General features: G+C 62.9%; 2 protein-coding genes across 5 annotated transcripts; one reads left to right on the forward strand and one right to left on the reverse strand.

Annotated features, from left to right (window-relative positions):
* Window positions 1–2,321: 2,321 nt before the first annotated feature.
* On the reverse strand, window positions 2,322–7,832 carry REEP6 (receptor accessory protein 6). Of its 4 annotated transcripts, XM_036849247.1 has the most exons (7): window positions 7,481–7,555; window positions 4,876–5,024; window positions 4,600–4,693; window positions 4,380–4,518; window positions 3,898–4,066; window positions 3,602–3,684; window positions 2,322–3,376 (listed from the first exon to the last, which is right to left on the reverse strand). In XM_036849247.1, coding segments are annotated over exons 2-7 (1,257 nt in total). In that variant the 5' UTR covers window positions 4,878–5,024; window positions 7,481–7,555; the 3' UTR covers window positions 2,322–2,606. The 4 variants fall into 4 exon arrangements, with proteins under 4 accessions (XP_036705142.1, XP_036705145.1, XP_036705143.1 ...); XM_036849248.1 differs by lacking the exon at window positions 4,876–5,024 and having other exon boundaries at window positions 3,171–3,376; window positions 7,481–7,712; XM_036849249.1 differs by lacking the exon at window positions 4,876–5,024 and having other exon boundaries at window positions 3,214–3,360; window positions 7,481–7,712.
* On the forward strand, window positions 3,691–14,751 carry PCSK4 (proprotein convertase subtilisin/kexin type 4). The gene is made up of 15 exons (XM_036849246.1): window positions 3,691–3,814; window positions 9,064–9,168; window positions 10,546–10,638; window positions 10,712–10,840; window positions 10,918–10,994; window positions 11,091–11,179; window positions 11,354–11,526; window positions 11,614–11,826; window positions 12,129–12,229; window positions 12,308–12,411; window positions 12,481–12,598; window positions 12,814–13,035; window positions 13,230–13,354; window positions 13,702–13,824; window positions 13,969–14,751. Exons 1-15 carry the CDS (start codon window positions 3,809–3,811, stop codon window positions 14,436–14,438), a joined length of 2,148 nt encoding a protein of 715 aa, XP_036705141.1. The 5' UTR covers window positions 3,691–3,808; the 3' UTR covers window positions 14,439–14,751.
* The last annotated feature ends 2,636 nt before the right edge of the window (window positions 14,752–17,387 follow it).

The raw sequence follows: 17,387 nt of genomic DNA on the forward strand, positions 1-17,387 counted from the left end.
CACCACCTACTTCGAACACCTGGGCCGGCGATAAGCAGATTAAGGGATCACTGTCCCCAGAGCCCAAGTGGACTTCTCAGCAGGGTGGGGGCTCATTAATAATTACCCTCGATCCCTTCCTCCCAACAAATCCAACATCCTCAAGTAAAAGCCAAAGTCCTCACCACACCTTCCAGGCAGGCACCTGCATGGTCCACCCCCCCAGACCCACCTCCTCTCTCGCCCTGGCTCATGTGGCTCCAGCCACACCGGCCTGCCTGCTCTTCTCCTAACCCACCAGGCACGGTCCTGCCTCAGGGCCTTTGCACGTCCTCCTGCCTGGACCACTCCTGCCCCCGTATTCACAGACTTGAGCCCTCGCCTCCTTCATGTCTCTACTCAGGGGTCACTTCCAGGGACTTCCCTGGTGGCGCAGTGGTTAGGAATCTGCCTGCCAATGCAGGGGACGCAGGTTCGATCCCTTGTCCGGGAAGATCCCACATTCCACAGAGCAGCTAAGCCCACACGCTCTGGAGCCCGGGCACTGCAACGAAGACCCCGCAAGCCGCAACCAAGACCCGACGCAGCCAAATAGAGAAATAAGTCACTTCCATAGAGAGGCCTTTCTCTGACCCTCCAACCCTTGCCCCTCCCCCCAACTCCTAGTCACATATTCCCCCATATTCTCTTCCTTCTGACCTGTTACCCATTTATCCTGTTGATTGTCACCTCCCCAAATCCTCAGGAACAGGGATTTTTGTCTCTCTGGGTCATGACTCTACCCTTGGAGCAAGGCCTGGAATACAGTAGGCGCTCAATATTTGTTGAGTGACTGATTGAATGAACTGGACCCACTGCTCACCAGTAGCACTCGCTCCGTACTTCTTCCTCCCTCGCTGGAGTTCTCAAGGATGAGGACACAGGGCTGCCAGGTTGGCAGCTGCACAGAGCTGCCTCCTTTTCAGGAAAACTGTGATGGATGGGATCACCACCAGCTGGGGACAAGCTGGGGCGCTCAGTGGGGAGAGGGATGGCATGTCAAAGGATTGCAGTACTTGGCTGATGTGTTCGGGCAGGAATCAAAGGTGTCTCCAGATATGGCCTAATGGCCCTGGGACAGAATCACCCCCGGTTGAGAACCACTGACTTATGGCCTTGAGAGCCACTGCCCTGTCGGGGTTCGTGGTTTCTCCTCCTAACCCTCCCCTTGTGTTGGCACCAGAAGTTGTGACCAACCAGAATGTGGGAGAAGCAGAGCTCGGGTGGGCGGGCAGACTGTGATGGGCGCTGCAGGGTCCTTCCAGCTGTGGCTGCAGATGCCTCGCGGGAGATTTGTCTCTGGGCGACAGTAGCTGCCACTCGGAGATGCCCGTGGGGTTAAGGCCCCCTCCCCGAGGGTGGGCTGAAACCAGTGACTGACAGATGTGGGGGCACAAAACACGGGCCCCTGGGCTCCAGGGGGGCCGATTTACAGGTGCAGTGCCAGCTCCAGACCCCCCACCACCACCACTGCTTCACTCAGCTCCCCCCACCCTCCGGCTTCCAACTCAGGCTGTGCTTCCAGGGACGTGAAGTTGAACGGGGCAGTGAGGGGAGAGTGTTCTGGTTTTTCATATCCTGTTGGGTTGGATTTGCTATTTTTTGCTTAGACGTTTTTGCGTCTATATCCACCTGACAGGTGCATCACGTTCCTTACTTGTTCTGGCTCTGCCTGTTTTTACAATCAGGGTTGTGCTGGCCTCACAAAGGAAAGCAACGGCGGGACCTAGGAGGTCCTGTCCATGCCCACCCAGCTCCCGCCTCCCAGTTTCCATGAAGGCCAGGCTGACGTCCACGGCCAGCCTCCCGGGGCCTCTTTGCTGAAGGCTGCCTGGCCCTGGACCCTGCGCTGCCTGCGGGGGCGCTGGCTGGAGTGAATGGCTACCGCTCCCCCCAGTGACCGGCAGGGTGGTGGATCCAGCCCCTCAGCACCTGGACAGGATAAGTCTCAGGTGTGCATTCAACATGGGAGGGAGAGCCACGTGCTGGCAGGTGTGCTGGGTTTAGCCACGCCTGCTTTATTGGCTTCTTTCCCCTCCCACCTCAATTTTCTCCCTCTTGGCTCTTCCTGGGATCCCTCCCACGTAAAGGACTTGTACTCAAATTCTTGCCCCGCCATCTGCTTCTAGAGGGAACGCAAGTGACGTGGGGCTACTGCCTCTAGCTTGCTTGTCTGGAAGAGTTTTCAAAACAAGGGGATTGTGGGGACTTCCCTGGCGGTCCAGTGGTTAAGGCTCCGTGCTTCCACTGCAGGGGGCATGGGTTCGATCCCTGGGCAGGGAACTAAGATCCCGCATGCCGCATTGCACGGCCAAAAAAAAGAGAAGGGGATTGTGGTGAGTGGGCCTGAGAGCTACCCCAGGAGGGGAGAGAGAAAGCGTGAGGACAAGGATTGCCGAGGCTCGTGTCCTTCTCAGCCACTTGGTGACACCTCCATTCTGAGCCTCGGTTTTCTCATCTGTAAAGTGGGGCTGCCCAGCACCTGCCCCGGTTGGAGGAGACCCTGTGCCCATGAAGTCCCGCCCCCTGGAGCCCGGCGGACAGACGGTGAGATAAGGCTGGTCCAGATGAGCTTTACTGAGCCCTCCCTAGCAGGCCAGGTGCTTCAGCCGCCAGCAGTGCTGCAGGTAGCGGAACCCGTGTCTGTGGTGGGGCCAGCTGCAGGTGGCCTCAGTGGTGGACTCTGAGGAGTACTCCAGGGAGGACTCAGATTGGCAGGCGGCGGGCAGCTTGGGCACCGAGGTGCTGCTGGTGGCTTTTGTTGTGGGCCGTTTCTGATGCCGTCTGCTGGAGTTGGGGGCTGAGGCCCCTGGTCCATCGGGGGTCTTGTTGGGGGGCTGAGGGGGGATGGTGGTGCCACTGGGAGACTGCACAAGGGGGGGTCCCTGGCTGGAGGAGGTGCTGGGACGCTGCGCGGAGCCTGAGGACTGGTGGGCCGTCTGGGAAGGGCCTGAGGCAGTGATGGAGGGCCGGGCGTGCTGCCGACCGTGGACCTGGGGCTGTCGGGGTGGCTGGGACTGCCCGCGAGCCTGGGGCTGCCCTGGGGCCTGGGGCTGGCTGGAGGAGTTGGCTTGAGACCGAAGCCCACCCCGGAGCTTGCCAGGCAGCTGGGTGCCATTGGCAGGGCCAGTGGCGGGGGATCGAGGCTGGGAGTGGCCCAAGTTGGTGGAGCTCCTGAGGGCTGGCTTGCTTGGGGACGCGGGGCTGGCGGTGGACTCCACTGGGGAGTCGGCTGGGGGATCCGCGGAGGCCTTGGAGTGTAACTGGCCGGCCGGCTTTTCTGCACAGGGGCTGGGCAGGCACTTCACCTGTCCTTCCAGAGCTGAGTCACGCTTGCTTTGGCTGTGGAGAGAGCGCCCTGGGGGTGAGTGAGGTGGGTCTGGCTGTGTCCAGGGGCCCAAGGGCTGCGCTAAGCCGGTGGAGACTGGGACAGAGGCTGCCGGGGACTGCCGGGGGCCAACTTCACTTGAGCGGCCAGCAGCCGGCCTTGGCAGGGAGAGAGGCAGGTGCAGGCACTCACACACACGCACGTGCGCACACACGTGTGGGCCCTCCCTACCTCCCAGGGGCGGGCATTACGTACAGTCGGCTCCGAGGGCAGTGAGGGGCCCACTGCCGCAGCCGCCGGGGTGATGAGAGCCCGGCTGCGGGCCAGGGCCTGCAGGACTGGTTCCGGAGAGCGTAGGAGAGAGAGGCGGACAGTGAGAGGGGAAGATTTAGCGAGCACCCAGCGGAGGCAGTCCAGACGCCAGACAGAGGCCGGTCAGAGTCAGGAGGACAGCAGGCAGGAATGAAGGTGAGTGGGGCAGGGGGAGCCGGGAGACAGACAGACAGACAGAGACCGGAGAGACAGACACCCCTCGCCCTGCGAGCACGCACTGTCCCTCGTTATTCCGGCTGCCACGTCCAGGGTCCGCCCGCTGAGGTCGCTCATGATGCTGTCCACGGCCTCGTGATGCTTTAGAAACAGTGGACGTATGACGCGATGATACAGCATGTGAGCCCCGTTCCAGGGGCCGGGAACCATGCAGAACAACAGGAAGGCGCACTGCGGACACAGGGCAGGAGTTACACTCGGCCCCCACTCTGTGCCTCGGGTTGGGGGGGTCTCCTCCATCAGACGCTGGGCTGGGGTGGACCTGGCCACACTCATCAGACACCCCTGGGGATGAGGCTGGCCTCCCCCGTCAGACACCCCTGGGGATGGGCCTGGCCTCCCCCGTCAGACACCCCTGGGGATGGGCCTGGCCTCCCCCCGTCAGACACCCCTGGGGATGGGCCTGGCCTCCCCCCGTCAGACACCCCTGGGTACCCACTCCTGGGAACCCCAGCCGCCACAGTGTGTCCCGGGTGGTGCCCACCTTGCCCGCGTAGTAGAAAGGGAACCAGGACAGGAGTAGATCGCTGAAGAACTCGGCCAGCCCAAACAGGCCGTATACCACCCAGTAGGTGAGCCACACAGTGTCGTCCTCTTTGCTTGCGCTCTCGATAGCTTTGATCCTGGGGGAGGCGAGGCAGGCTCAGGGGCTGCTCGGAGCCCCAGACGCCCCCCCCCGCACCCCCAAACCAGCGGGCACTCACGAAGCATATGCGGGGTATGCAAAGCCGATGAGATTGCACAGCAGAGACGCCCCGTACCCGAACAGTAGACACAGGCTTAGCAGAGTGGCGGCTCCTGCGGAGAGAGGGGGCTGGGTGTGGGCTGCACGTGCTGAGCCCGGTCTCCAGAGCCCCCTTGGCCTGGCCCATGCAGCCTGAATCCATCACTCCTCCCAGGAGCCTCGGCGGCCCCTCCAGGAGGGGTTATTGCCCCACAGCACCTGGGCAACCCTCATCGTGGCCCTGAACCCCACTAACATGTCAGTCTCCACCGCGGGACTGTGAACACTCCAAGGGCAGGCCGGCACCTCAGGACTGGTCTGTACCGAGTGGCTGCCCCGTGTTTGTTGAATGAATATGTGATCTCTGCAATTATAACCGCCTCACTCTGGGTCCTATAGGAGGGGCTGAGAACAAGAGGCTGGAGTTTGAATATAAGTAAATGCGAGAAAAACCAAGACGTGATTCCTGGAGAGTGGAGAAAGGCAACAATTTCTAACTTTTTTCTTAGTCCAGGGTCTCTTACCCTCACCAGTGCTGACTCTGGGGCGGGGGGAACCACCCTGGGCACTGCATCTGGGGTGTGGAGCAGCATCCTTGGTCCCCACCCACTTGATGCCAGGAGGCCCCCACAGTCGTGACCATCAGATGTCCCCAGACATCGCCTGGTGTCTCCTGGGGGCTGCACGGCCCCCTCTGAGAGTCCTTGTCTTAGTGGGAGGATGCAAAGCGCCGTATTGAGAGTACCCCTGGCTGAGGAGAGCTCTCACCCACTACGAGACACCTAGCCAAGTGTCTCTCTGCTTGCAGCCTCAGTTTCCCCAACTGTCAGTGGGGCGGGTAGTGGCCCTGTCTCCTAGGGCTGCTGTGGGGTTAGCTAAACAAGACTCAGTAGAAGGGACCCCGCCCTACACGTCTAGGGAACCCCTTCCGGCGGGCCAAGCACACTCCCAGCAATGAGGGCTCAGAGGAGAACAGTGTGGGGGATGGGGGCCAGGAGTGTTAGCCACTCTGAAATCATAATGGTCGCTGCTGCATTTATGAAGCACTTCTTGTGTGCAGGGCTCTGTCCCTCCCTGCTCTGTCTCATTCAACAGCCAGGACGAGACGGAAGCTGGGGATAGGGGTGGCGGAAGAGGCTCATGCTCGGTCACTGGGGTAGCCTCTGGCTCCTGGGAGCATTTACAGCCTCTTCCCCCACCTCCAGGCTGTTATCTGCAGAGAGAGACAGAGGCCACTAGTGGACCAAAGGGCAGAGTCCCCTTCACCCTCCCCTCCACCTGCATTAGCCTTTATCCTGGGGATCTGGGGTCAGGAGAGGGAGGGGAATCCCCAGCTGGCCCTAGGAGGCCTGGTCACTGCCTCTTCTGGGTTTCCTCCTCGGCTACCTGGGAGGGGGTATTTTGGCCGTCTCAGGCCGGTGGGGCCCAAGGGTTCCGACATCTGGGAGAGGGGGTGGGGGAAATGGCACCCCTTCCCTGGCGATTGCTGCTAGTTGGGGAGAAGCAGCTCTCCCAGGGCCCCTCTCCCCTCAATCCCTATTCCTGCAGCCTCAGCAAAGGGAGGATGACCTTGGACATGGGTGAGGACAGTCCAATCAGCAGCAGATGGGGCGGGGGTGGGGTGGGGGTGGATGCTCCAGACAGGGCAGGCAGCAGGGGCAGCCTTCCACTCCAGGCCTCAGTTTCCTCCCTGTGACCCCCCCAGCCTACCCAGCAGGCCCCTCCCAACGGGCCCCTCCCCTGTGTTCTATGACCTAAATTCCCCACCCACTGGTATCAGGGATGTTGAAAACCAGGCAGGAGGTCAAGGGCTTGCTCCCAGGGGCAGGTCCCTGGCTGACCCGACACAGATTGGGCACCAGGAACCTGGGGGGACAGGTTTTGGACCCTCCTTGGGCTGTCTGGCATGGGAATCCCCCAGCTGGCAGGGAAATGGGAGGAAAGTGGACTCCAAGGATCTGTACACAGGTGCTCAAAACACGTGGCATGTCCTCAGCCAGAGTTGCCCCCCAGTGTCCGAACAAAGTGTCCTGTGATTCATTCCAGGGGGGCTTCCTGGAAGAGGTGGCAGAGGGCAGTCGGGTCTGAAGCACCAAAAAAGAGGGGAGGCACTTAAGGGACACTTACTGGACAGTTTCAGAGGGTGGCAGGGGCCACCCAAGGTCACTGAGGAAGAAAGGCAGAGGAGGGACTGGAATGGAAGTGACAATCGGGGTGGCTGGACCTCCCTCTCCGTGGGCCCCATCCAACCTTTCTGCAACCCCATCACAGCAGTCAAACAACCCAACTCCGGACGGGGGAGGGGAGAGGGCAGGCCAAGGGCGGGGGGTGGGAGGTGATATTAGCAGCAAAACAACCTGAGGAGAGGTGGGAGTGACCCTTCCCCTCCAGGTCTGGAGCATCCCCTGGGAAAACGGGAAGATCTCTACACTTGCTTCCATGCTGGAGCCCATCTGGGAAGAGGGTGGCAAGACTGGCAGGGCACTGGCTGCCTACCTGCCCCGTCCTCCCCCGGGGCCAGCAGGACAACTGGAAGAACAGGACTTCTGCCTGGCGGGCACCCAGGGCCCGGAGGGAGGGGGCAGAGGACGGCTGTGGGGCCGAAGGAGGGGGTGGTCCTCGACCGAGGTCGCACAGCGGGGGCGGGGAGGGGCTGCGGGTAGACCTGAGGTCCCGGTCCACGACCTCTCCCCAGGATCTCAGTCTCCTCCCTGAACTGTGGGCGCGCCCCGCCGCCTGAGCTGGACCCCGCAGCCGGAGCTGGCCGGAGGGTGCAGGTCCGAGGACCCGGTGGCCCAGGGCCTCAGTGTCCCCGTCGGCGAAATGGAGAGGCGGTCCCGAGAGCCCCCCCGACGGCTCACCCGCGGCCAAGTACCGCTTGTCGACACCGGTCTTGGCTTCGAGCGCCCCTAGCGCTTCGGTGGCCAAATTCCTCTGTTCCAGAAAGCGCTCGAAGCGCTGGCGCAGGCCATCCATGGCACCGGCGGGCCCGGGGCTGGCAGGCTGAACTTGACCGCCACCCCGCGCACCTGCCGTAGAGCGTGCGCGCTGCCTTCCCTCCACGCGAGCCGCACCGCCGAACCCTGGGGCCACTCTCCGCCCCCGGGCTGGTCTCCGCCCCCGGGCTGGTCTCCGCCTCCTGCCCCCCGCTCTGGCCAGTGGGAGGGCAGGGCGGACAAAGGAGGTGGGGCCTGCCCCTTCTCCTTCGGCGCATTGCCCCAGGGCCGGCCGCGGCTGCCGCAGCCGCGACTTTGGAGGAAGGGGCGGGGCGCGGGGGCTGAGGGCTCCGATTGGCCCAGCGAGAGCGGGACGTAGCTGATTGGAGGGGCGGGGTCATGTCCTGGGATTATTGGCTGAGCCGTTGTGGGTGGAGCTGGGTGAGGAGAGAAGAGTGCTGGGGAGGCGGAGCTGGGGGGAGGGGCTGGAGAAAGGCCAGAGCTGATTGGAGAAACGAGAAGAGATTCATTAGAAAAAACAGAGGGGGCGGGGCTGAACGTAAAGGAGGAGGGACGGACTCTGAAAGGCAGGGATGGGGCGGAGCTAAACTGAGGAGGTGGGACTTATTCGAAAGGGCAATTCTGGTTGGACCGAGGAGGAGGCAAGGCTTATTCTAGGGGGAGGGGGTGTATAGGAAAGTGGGCGGGGCAAAATAAGGGGCGGGGTCAATTATAGCAACAGTGAACCCGTACCTCTGGGTCAGAAGAATTGGGGAATCATTGTACAAATGGGGAGACTGAGGCTCCAGAGGGTTTGAGTCTGCGGAAGAACAGGGTGGGCATGTCTCTCCCCCACCCTGCTGTCAGATCTTCGCGCCCATCAAGTTGGGGAGCCGCAAGGCCCCCTGGGAGTTGAAGGCTTTCAGGGGTTGCTATGGCGCCGGGGGCGGGGCGGGCACTTGGGCCATCTCGGCGGTTTGGCCAGGAGGAGGGGCTTTCTGAGGCCCCGCCCCCGGGGCCGCCCCCGCCGGCATGCGGCCCGCCCGGAGTGCGCTCTGGCTGCGCCTGACCTTGGCCTTGGGCCTGGCACTCGTTGGCCCCATGGCTGTGGGTTGGGCCTCACCCCGGGCTCCCATCTATGTCAGCAGCTGGGCCGTGCGGGTGTCCCAGGGTTATCAGGAAATCGAGCGCCTGGCGCGCAAATTCGGCTTCGTCAACCTGGGGCCGGTGGGTGGGACCCGGACTGACGGGAGGGGGCGGTGGCTGGACGACCCCAGACCCCGGCAGATGAGAGGGTCCCTCGCTAGGTCCCCCAGATATCCAGGGCCCCCCAGCTCACTACTGCCTAGACCATCTCCAGATCCTGGGACCCTCAGAGGGCATCTGAAGCTCCCACCTGGGCACCTGGTTGGGGGAAACGTAAGGAAGGGGGGCTGGCCCCTGTCCTGGGAGGGGCTCCATCAGGGGAACCAGGTCCCAGCCATGCAGTTGCTCCCCTTTATTCCCAGATCTTCCCTGACGGGCAGTATTTCCATCTGCGGCACCGGGGCGTGGTCCAGCAGTCCCTGACCCCACACTGGGGCCACCGCCTGCGCCTGAAGAAAGACCCCAAGGTGAGCCTGGCCTTGAGGCTGCGCCCTGAGGGGTGTCAGCACCTCTCGTTATTCTTGTAATTGTAATAAATGTCTGTGTGACCTTCGGCAAGTCACCAGCTCTCTCTGAGTCTTGGTGTCCATTTGGCCCCCTAGTCTATACAGTGGGGAGCCAAATGGGGAAGATCTGTGCAGAGCACTCACCCCAGGGCAGGTGCACTGTCAGCAATTTCTTGTCACCTCCCCTTCCCTCCTCTATCTCACCCTGAAAGATCAAAGTTCCCAGGTACCCCATAAAGAGGCTGGGCTGGGGGAGGTGGGGGGGCTGATTGGCAAGGAGGCAAGAAGCATGACAGCTGGAAACCCCACCAGGAGCACTGAGACAGAGAGAAGTGGTTGATTCGAGACATGGTTTGCAGGACAGAGGCCAGGGCTTGCTGATGGATTGGGTGTGTGGGACAGAGAGAAATCAGGATCTGGAGCTGAGCAAATGGAGAGAAGATGGCCCTGATTGCTGAGATGGGGACGGGGGAGCATGAACCAGGTTGGGGGGGGTATTGGGAGCAGAACAAGGAAAAGGGGGAAAAGGCAAAGGTCTGAGAAAGGGCGGCCTGGGGCAGGCAGAAGGGCATGTGCAAAGGCCCTGGGGTGAGGCAGCCACTGTGGCTGCAGCAGAGGAAGGCTGCTGGGGGCCAGACAGGCAGGGGGCCTTGTGGGCTTTGGAGAGGTGGTGGACAGGCACGGGTTTCACAGAGAGGGTTCCACAGAGAGTAATGCTGCAGTGTGCCAAGAATGGGTTGTAGAGAGGCAGCAGGGCAGGGCTGCTGGAGGACCAGGGAGGAGGTGGGTGTGGCCATACAGGGGTGTCCTGCACCGGGGAGGGTGCGGTCGAGAGAAGTGAACACTGCAAGGGGATATGGGCATGTCTTGGGGAGAGGGATTCTAGAACAGGGATGGGGACAGGGGCAGGGTTGGGACCCCAGGAGCTGCAGCCACCCTGAATAGCAGCCACCACATGTCTGTGGGCCACAGGGGATGGGTGCTCTGAGGCCCTCAGTCCCCTCCGGAGGCAGAGCCTCAGGCACACGGGGACCCCCAAGAGCAGCCCCAGCAAACACGGGGTCCCTGGCCCCATCGCACACAACGTGGGCCCTAGGACAAGTAGGTGACAGCCCAGACCCACTAAGCCTCAGCCCCACACCGCTGCCCCTTGGCAGATCCAGGGAAGAGGCCGACGCCAGACCCTGGAAGAAGATTTGGGCCCTTTGACCAAGAATTGGCGGAAGGGCTGAGGGGCAGGGCCCTCCAAAGCAGCCTGGTGTGAGGGCAGAAAACTGGGAGGAGGGTGGGCTGCTCGTGGGTCCAGCCCCTCCCATGGTGTGGTCTCCCCGCCCCCAGGTGCAGTGGTTCCAGCAGCAGACGGTGCAGCGGCGGGTGAAACGCTCCTTGGTGGTGCCCACGGACCCCTGGTTCTCCAAACAGTGGTACATGGTGAGCTGGCAGGGCTGGGCGGCGGGGCCAGGCCAGGCCAGAGCCCCACTGACCCCGACCCCACCTTGCACAGAACAAGGAGGTGCAGCCGGACCTGAACATCCTGCAGGTCTGGAGCCAGGGGCTGTCTGGCCAGGGCATCGTGGTCTCTGTCCTGGACGACGGCATCGAGAAGGACCACCCAGACCTCTGGGCCAACTATGTGAGCCTGTGGGGCTGGGGTGGGGGCTGCCCCAGGTCCCACGGCTGGTCGCAGCCCCTCATGTCTCCACCCCCCAGGACCCCCTAGCCAGCTATGACTTCAATGACTATGACCCGGACCCCCAGCCGCGATACACACCCAGCGATGAGAACCGGTGAGCCCGGCATCCCACAGGGCATGGGGGCAGCCCCCGCTACCCTACAAGGGGCCAAGGGGCTGTGACGGGCACCTGTCTCTGCCCTGGCACCAGGCATGGGACCCGCTGTGCCGGGGAAGTGGCAGCGATGGCAAACAACAGGTTCTGTGGTGCTGGCGTCGCCTACAATGCCCGAATCGGAGGTACTCAGGCCAGGAGTGTGGCGGGGCGCCTCTCGGCCCCACACTAGCCACTGGGCCGTGTCAGGGCCCCAGGCTCAGGGTCGGGGAGAGCTGAGCCCCCCACAGACACCTCCACCCCCAGGGCGGGGAGAGTGCAGGGCGCAGGCGGGGTGTTCACCGAGGCCGCCTGTGCAGGGGTGCGCATGCTGGACGGCACCATCACCGACGTGATCGAGGCCCAGTCGCTGAGCCTGCAGCCGCAGCACATTCACATCTACAGCGCCAGCTGGGGCCCTGAGGACGACGGCCGCACAGTGGACGGCCCGGGCATCCTCACCCGAGAGGCCTTCAGGCGCGGCGTGACCCAGGTGAGCTGGTATGGGGCCTGGAGGGCCTGGGCCAGCATGCGAGGCCCACACCCCGTCCCCGTCTCTGGCCTGGTTCTCCATCTGCAGGGCCGAGGCGGGCTGGGCACCCTCTTCATCTGGGCGTCGGGCAACGGCGGCCTGCACTATGACAACTGCAACTGTGACGGCTACACCAACAGCATCCACACGCTCTCGGTGGGCAGCACTACCCAGCAGGGCCGCGTGCCCTGGTACAGCGAGGCCTGCGCCTCCACGCTCACCACTACCTACAGCAGCGGCGTTGCTGCCGACCCCCAAATCGTGAGCGCCCGCCCCGCCCGGTGCCCTGCCTTCCCTTCTGTCCCCCACCTTGCCTCCTCCCAGGGCTGCCCGGTTGGCGTCTGACACACAGACTGGGGTCCGGGGACCAGGCCCCACGGTGGGTGCCCCTTCACACGCCCTCGTGTCTCCCAGGTGGGGCTGGCAGCTGGGCAGCTGTGTTCAGGGCCCCAGACCTGCTGTCGTGCTCTGAGGTGCCTCTTTCTTGGAGCGCTTGGGACGTTTTGAACAAGGGCCGGGTTTTCCTGTGCACCAGGCGCCTGAGTCCCTCTCTGTGCCCCCAGGTCACCACAGACCTGCACCACCGGTGCACGGACAAGCACACGGGCACCTCGGCCTCCGCCCCGCTGGCTGCGGGCATGATCGCCCTGGCTCTGGAGGCCAAGTAGGTGACGGAGGGGTCCCGCCTACTGCCGGAGCTCCCCAGCGTGGCCCCGGCTCACCCTCCCTCACCCACCCCCAGCCCGTTCTTGACGTGGAGGGACATGCAGCATCTGGTGGTCCGGGCATCCAGGCCAGCGCAGCTCCAGGCCGAGGACTGGAGGACCAACGGTGTGGGGCGCCAAGGTGCGGCAGGACCGGGCGGGGTTGGGGACGCCACGCCCACAGGGCGATGACCACCGCCCCTCCACGCAGTGAGCCACCACTATGGCTACGGGCTGCTGGACGCCGGGCTGCTGGTGGACTTGGCTCGCTCGTGGCTGCCCACACAACCCCAGAAGAAATGCGTTATCCGCATCGTGCACACCCCCACGTGAGCGCCCTCCTCTGCCCACCTGCACGCCCACGTCTAACCCCAGCCACGTCCCCACTGCCACGTCCCCAGACCTCTCCCCCCACACCTGTCATTACCACCCTGGGGGGTGGACATGTGGAGGCAGGCCCCGAGGTCTCAGTTCAGCCATCTGTACAAGGAGAGGGCAGGATCTGAGCCCAGACCCTGCCTGCTGACCGCCCATCCCCCAGCAGGCCAGCAGGAGGGGCCCTCGCCTCGCATGCCGCAGCCCCCAGCCCCATCCTGCGGGTGATGCACGTGAGGAAGAACGTGTCAGCCTGCATCGGCCACGCCAACTACATCCGCTCGCTGGAGCACGTGCAGGTGCAGCTGTCCCTGTCCTACAGCCGCCGTGGGGACTTGGAGATCTCGCTCACCAGCCCCATGGGCACCCGCTCCACGCTTGTGGCCATCAGGTGCGGGGGCAGGGGACCGGCCGGGCCACAAACTCTCTTTCCTGAGTGACCCCACGAGGAGGAGCCAAGTGCCCCGTGGGGTCAGGCGGGCTGGACCCCACCCCTTGGCATCACAGACACTTACTGTGCTCGCAGCCAGTCAGGACTGTGGTTGTGAAGCCCCCCTCCGCCCCCCGCCTGCCTGTCTGTCCCAGACCCTTTGACGTCAGTGGCCAAGGCTACAACAACTGGATCTTCATGTCCACCCACTTCTGGGACGAGGACCCGCGCGGCTTGTGGACCCTGGTCCTGGAGAACAAGGGCTACTATTTCAACACAGGTGAGAGCCAGGCACAGGCTGGGGCTCGAGCCCCACCCGCCCCATGCTCTGGAGCTGACGGCCTCCTTACTGCCCCCAAGCCCAAGGCACGGGGCTCCCGCTGGTCTCCTCTGAGAGACTGAGCACGCAGGGCTGGCATGTAGTAGGTGTCTGGTTACCAGTGCACAGCAGGGGTTCAGGTATTAGGGAGCAGGAGGTGTCCAGTTACCAGCACGCAGATGGTACTGGGCAACCCTGGGCACCGTCTGAGTCTGGGGATCTGGGGAGGGTGGGGGCCCAGAATGGCAGGACGAGGCTGCCGACAGCCTTTCCCTCTTCTCCCTGTGCCCACCACGACCCCTGCCCAGGAACGCTGTACCGCTACACGCTGCTGCTCTATGGGACAGCCGAGGACATGACAGCGCGGCCCTCGGGCCCCCAGGTGACCAGCAGCGCGTGTGTGCAGCGGGACACAGAGGGGCCGTGCCAGGGTGAGTGCCCGGCGCCGCATGGCCCACCTGCTGGGAGGCGGCAGGCGGGCAGTGTGCGTGTGCAGCCTGGGGCAGGGGGCGGGCGGGCCGGGGCGGCAGGTCACGGGTCTCACAGCCCCGTAGACGTGTCCCGCCCTCGTGCAGAATGCCAGAGCCCCGCCTATATCCTGGGCCACCTCTGCCTCGCCTACTGCCCACCGAGGTACTTCAACCACACCCAGCAGGCGGTGACGGCTGAACCTGGGCGCCCAGCCGCGCCTGCCCTGCGGGTCTGCTCCAGCTGCCACTCGTCCTGTTACACCTGCCGCGGCAGCTCCCCGCTGGACTGTACCGCTTGCCCCCCGCCGTCCATGCTGGACGCGCAGCGGGGCTCCTGCTCGGGACCCGACCCCCCTGAGGGCCCCCCCCAGCCCACCGCGACCGCCTGCCCCTGCCGCCGCGGCCTGGCCCAGGCCGTGGTGCTGGCCCTGCTGGCCGTGGCCTTCGGGAGCCCCCTCCTCTGCCGCGTCCTCCTCGTGGGCTGCCCGCCACCGTGGGTGGGACCCCCCGGCGCGGGGGACCACTCCCGTCACCACTCCAGACCCCGCTGCAAGCTGGAACCCAGAGCTAGTTGACAAGGACAGCCAGCGTGCGCCTCCACCCAGGTCCCTGGTGGGCACTGCTGCCCTGCTGTCCAGATGGGCGCCCCGTGGGAAGCTGCCCTGGGAAGGCCCTGGCTGCCACCGAGGCCACGGGCCAGGGGCGGCCGCGTGGGATCCTGCACCCCGGACTTGGCAGGTCCAGGTGAAAGAGGGGGAGAGAGAGAGAGAAGTCTCGTTGCACAGTTTGGGTCGGGAGAGGGTAGGATGGGGCAGAGCCCGGCAGTGACCACCATCCCTTCCCTTCCCGGAATGGGGGAAGCGGGAAGGAGAGCAGATGACACTGTCCAGAGTCTCGGGTACCACATGCGACCTCAAAGTTTGCAAATAAAGGTTGAATAGGAGGTGCAAGTCTGTGGGCTCCTTTGGGGCACCGGCCCCTTCTCCATGGCATGATTGCAGGAGTCCCCTGCGTATCATGTGGAATCTGCCTTCCCCTGGGCATCTGTCCCTGGAGAAGGGGTCAGCTGGGGTTCTGGGGGTGGGGGTGGGGTGGGGTAGGGTCCCAGGTGATACCCGCCCATGTGCTGCAAAGCCTCTGAGGCCCCACGACGCGGCCTGGCCCCCTGTGGCTCTGGTTCCTCTTCCATCTTTTTTTTTTATTAATTTATTTTTGGCTGTGTTGGGTCTTCGTTGCTGCGTGTGGGTTTTCTCTAGTTGCGGCAAGTGGGAGCTGCTCTTCGTTGCGGCGCGCGGGCTTCAGTAGTTGTGGCTCGCGGGCTCTAGAGCGCAGGCTCAGTAGTTGTGGCGCACGGGCTTTGTTTCTCCGCGGCATGTGGGATCTTCCCGGACCAGGGCTCGAACCCATGTCCCCTGCATTGGCAGGCGGGTTCTTAACCACTGCACCACCAGGGAAGCCCTCCTCTTCCATCTTTATGCGGGAGTTTCTCTTTAACACCAAGAACTAATAGAAGTGCAATTTGCAAATGACAATTCACGCAGCGTTCCATCCACTCAGCCTGTCTACCAGCTTCCAGTAATTACACCTTTGTCTATTTTCTGAGGTCGTTGGGAGGCTGAGGGAATTATAAGCTGGAGGTACATTGATCTCACTCCTTCAGGCCTCGACCTCCTCATCTGGAAAATGGGTTCTCCACCTCTCTGGAACAGAAGGAGGATCCTGAGGTGCAGGGGAGTGGGGATGGGGGTGGGGTAGGGCATGGATGGAGTTAGTAAGAGTCCCTCCTCTGTCCTCACACACACCGCTGGGGTGGGGACATGTTCCTCCTGATTTTCAGGGCGGGGAGGCGATTTCCACAAGGAAGTGGAGGCTGGTTGTGCCTTGACCATGGGCTTCACTTGAACTCCAAGGGGTGGTCCTGGTTTGTTTCAGGAGCCCCAGAGACAGCCCCAGTGTCCAGTGGCCCTGGGCCCCTGAGTATCTGCTTGGCCACCAGTTTCAGGTTGGCCAGCCTCAAGCCGTGAAGGGAATGAGTCTCTGTCTAGGGCTGCAGCTGGACCCAATGGAAGCAGGTGGCTGGTGAGGGAGGGGAGAGAGCCAGCTGCTCTCCGAGTCCTGCCCACACCCCCCCGAGTCCCACCCAGCTCAGCCCCTAGTTCTGAAGTTAGGTCCAGTCTGTGTGTCCAGAGGCACCTGGCCTCCCTCTCAGAGCCTCGGTGGCTGCACCCGTGCAACAGCATTAAGCCTGGCACCTGCCTCACCAAATACTCTCAAGGATCCAAAGAGGTAGTTTTCCCGCCTGGCACATAGTAAGTGCCCAAAACATGCCATCTTGGGGCAGCCACTTTGGGAAATAGTTCCACAGACAATTAAACGTAGAGTTACTGTAGGACTCAGCAATTCTGCTGCCAGGTACGTGCCCAAGAAAACTAAAGACACATTCACACAAAAACCTGTGCAAGGATGTTCACAGCAGCATGATTCACAGCGGCCAAAACGTGGAAACAGCCTAAATGTCCATTAACAGGTGAATGAATAGATGGAGTGTGGTCCATCCACACATGGGAACATCACTCAGCCATGAAAAGGAGTGAAGCACTGACACTCCTTACGACATGGATGGACCTGGAGAACACGATGCTCAGTGAGAGAAGCCAGGCATAAAAGGACACACGGTGTGTGATTCCACTGATGTGAAACGTCCAGAACAGGTCTCTCTCTATATTCCCAAACCATTGACTTGTACACTTTAAACAGGTGGACTTTATCGTATGTAAATTGCTTTTTTTTTTTTTTTTTTGGCCGCGCCTTGCGGCTTCTGGACTGTGGGAGTTTAGTTCCCCCATCAGGGATTGAACCCAAGCCCTCGGCAGTGAGAGCGCGGAGTCCTAACCACTGGACCGCCAGGGAATTCCCTGTAAATTACTTTTAATAAAGTTGTTCAGAAACGCAAAAACCTCCCTGAGCTCTGAGCCTGTCTTCCCATGCTACCCAAGAGGGGAGGGGCCAAGATCACCGTCCAGCGCTACGCCCCCGCCCCGGTGGGGAGGGGGTTTTAGAGACAGGAGAGGCGACCCTGACGGGGATCTGGGAGGCCGGACCAGACGCGCGTGCTACGCCCCTGGCCACCTCGCTGGGGCTGGCGCAGCTGGCATTCACAGAGCGCTCGCTGTCCGCCCGCCACCTGGCGTGGGCTGCACAGTAATTTTGTTCCCACGACAGCCACGTGGGTTGGGGGCCGTGTCCCCCTTTTGCAGAAAACCGGGCTTCGGATGCCTTGTTAGGCAGCGAGAAGAGCCGGGATTGGACCCTACGCCCACCCCTTGGGCTTCCAGGCCTGGCGCGGGGAGGATGATGTCGCGTCCTTCCTAGTTCTGGTCCAGTCAACTTAGCTGCTCGGATGGTACCCGGACCCTCGCGGGCCCGGCCCCTTTAAGAGGGGCGTGGCTTCGCGGCTGGCGGGAGCCGGAGGAGGCCGGAAGTGCGCGTCACGGGCCTGTAGGGCGGGTCCGCGTGCCAACCGG

The sequence above is a fragment of the Balaenoptera musculus genome, chromosome 3 (assembly GCF_009873245.2).
Source record: "Balaenoptera musculus isolate JJ_BM4_2016_0621 chromosome 3, mBalMus1.pri.v3, whole genome shotgun sequence".
NCBI lineage: Eukaryota > Metazoa > Chordata > Mammalia > Artiodactyla > Balaenopteridae > Balaenoptera > Balaenoptera musculus.

Bases quoted from the DNA above. Each gene is read 5' to 3' on its own strand.
- PCSK4 (XM_036849246.1), top strand. The intron at 12,599-12,813 runs GTGAGCGCCCTC...ATCCCCCAGCAG, and splicing joins CGCATCGTGCACACCCCCAC to GCCAGCAGGAGGGGCCCTCG. The intron at 13,825-13,968 runs GTGAGTGCCCGG...GCCCTCGTGCAG, and splicing joins CACAGAGGGGCCGTGCCAGG to AATGCCAGAGCCCCGCCTAT.
- REEP6 (XM_036849247.1), bottom strand. The intron at 4,519-4,599 runs GTGAGTGCCCGC...CGCCTCCCCCAG, and splicing joins GCATACCCCGCATATGCTTC to GATCAAAGCTATCGAGAGCG. The intron at 3,377-3,601 runs GTACGTAATGCC...ACTCACCCCCAG, and splicing joins CACTGCCCTCGGAGCCGACT to GGCGCTCTCTCCACAGCCAA.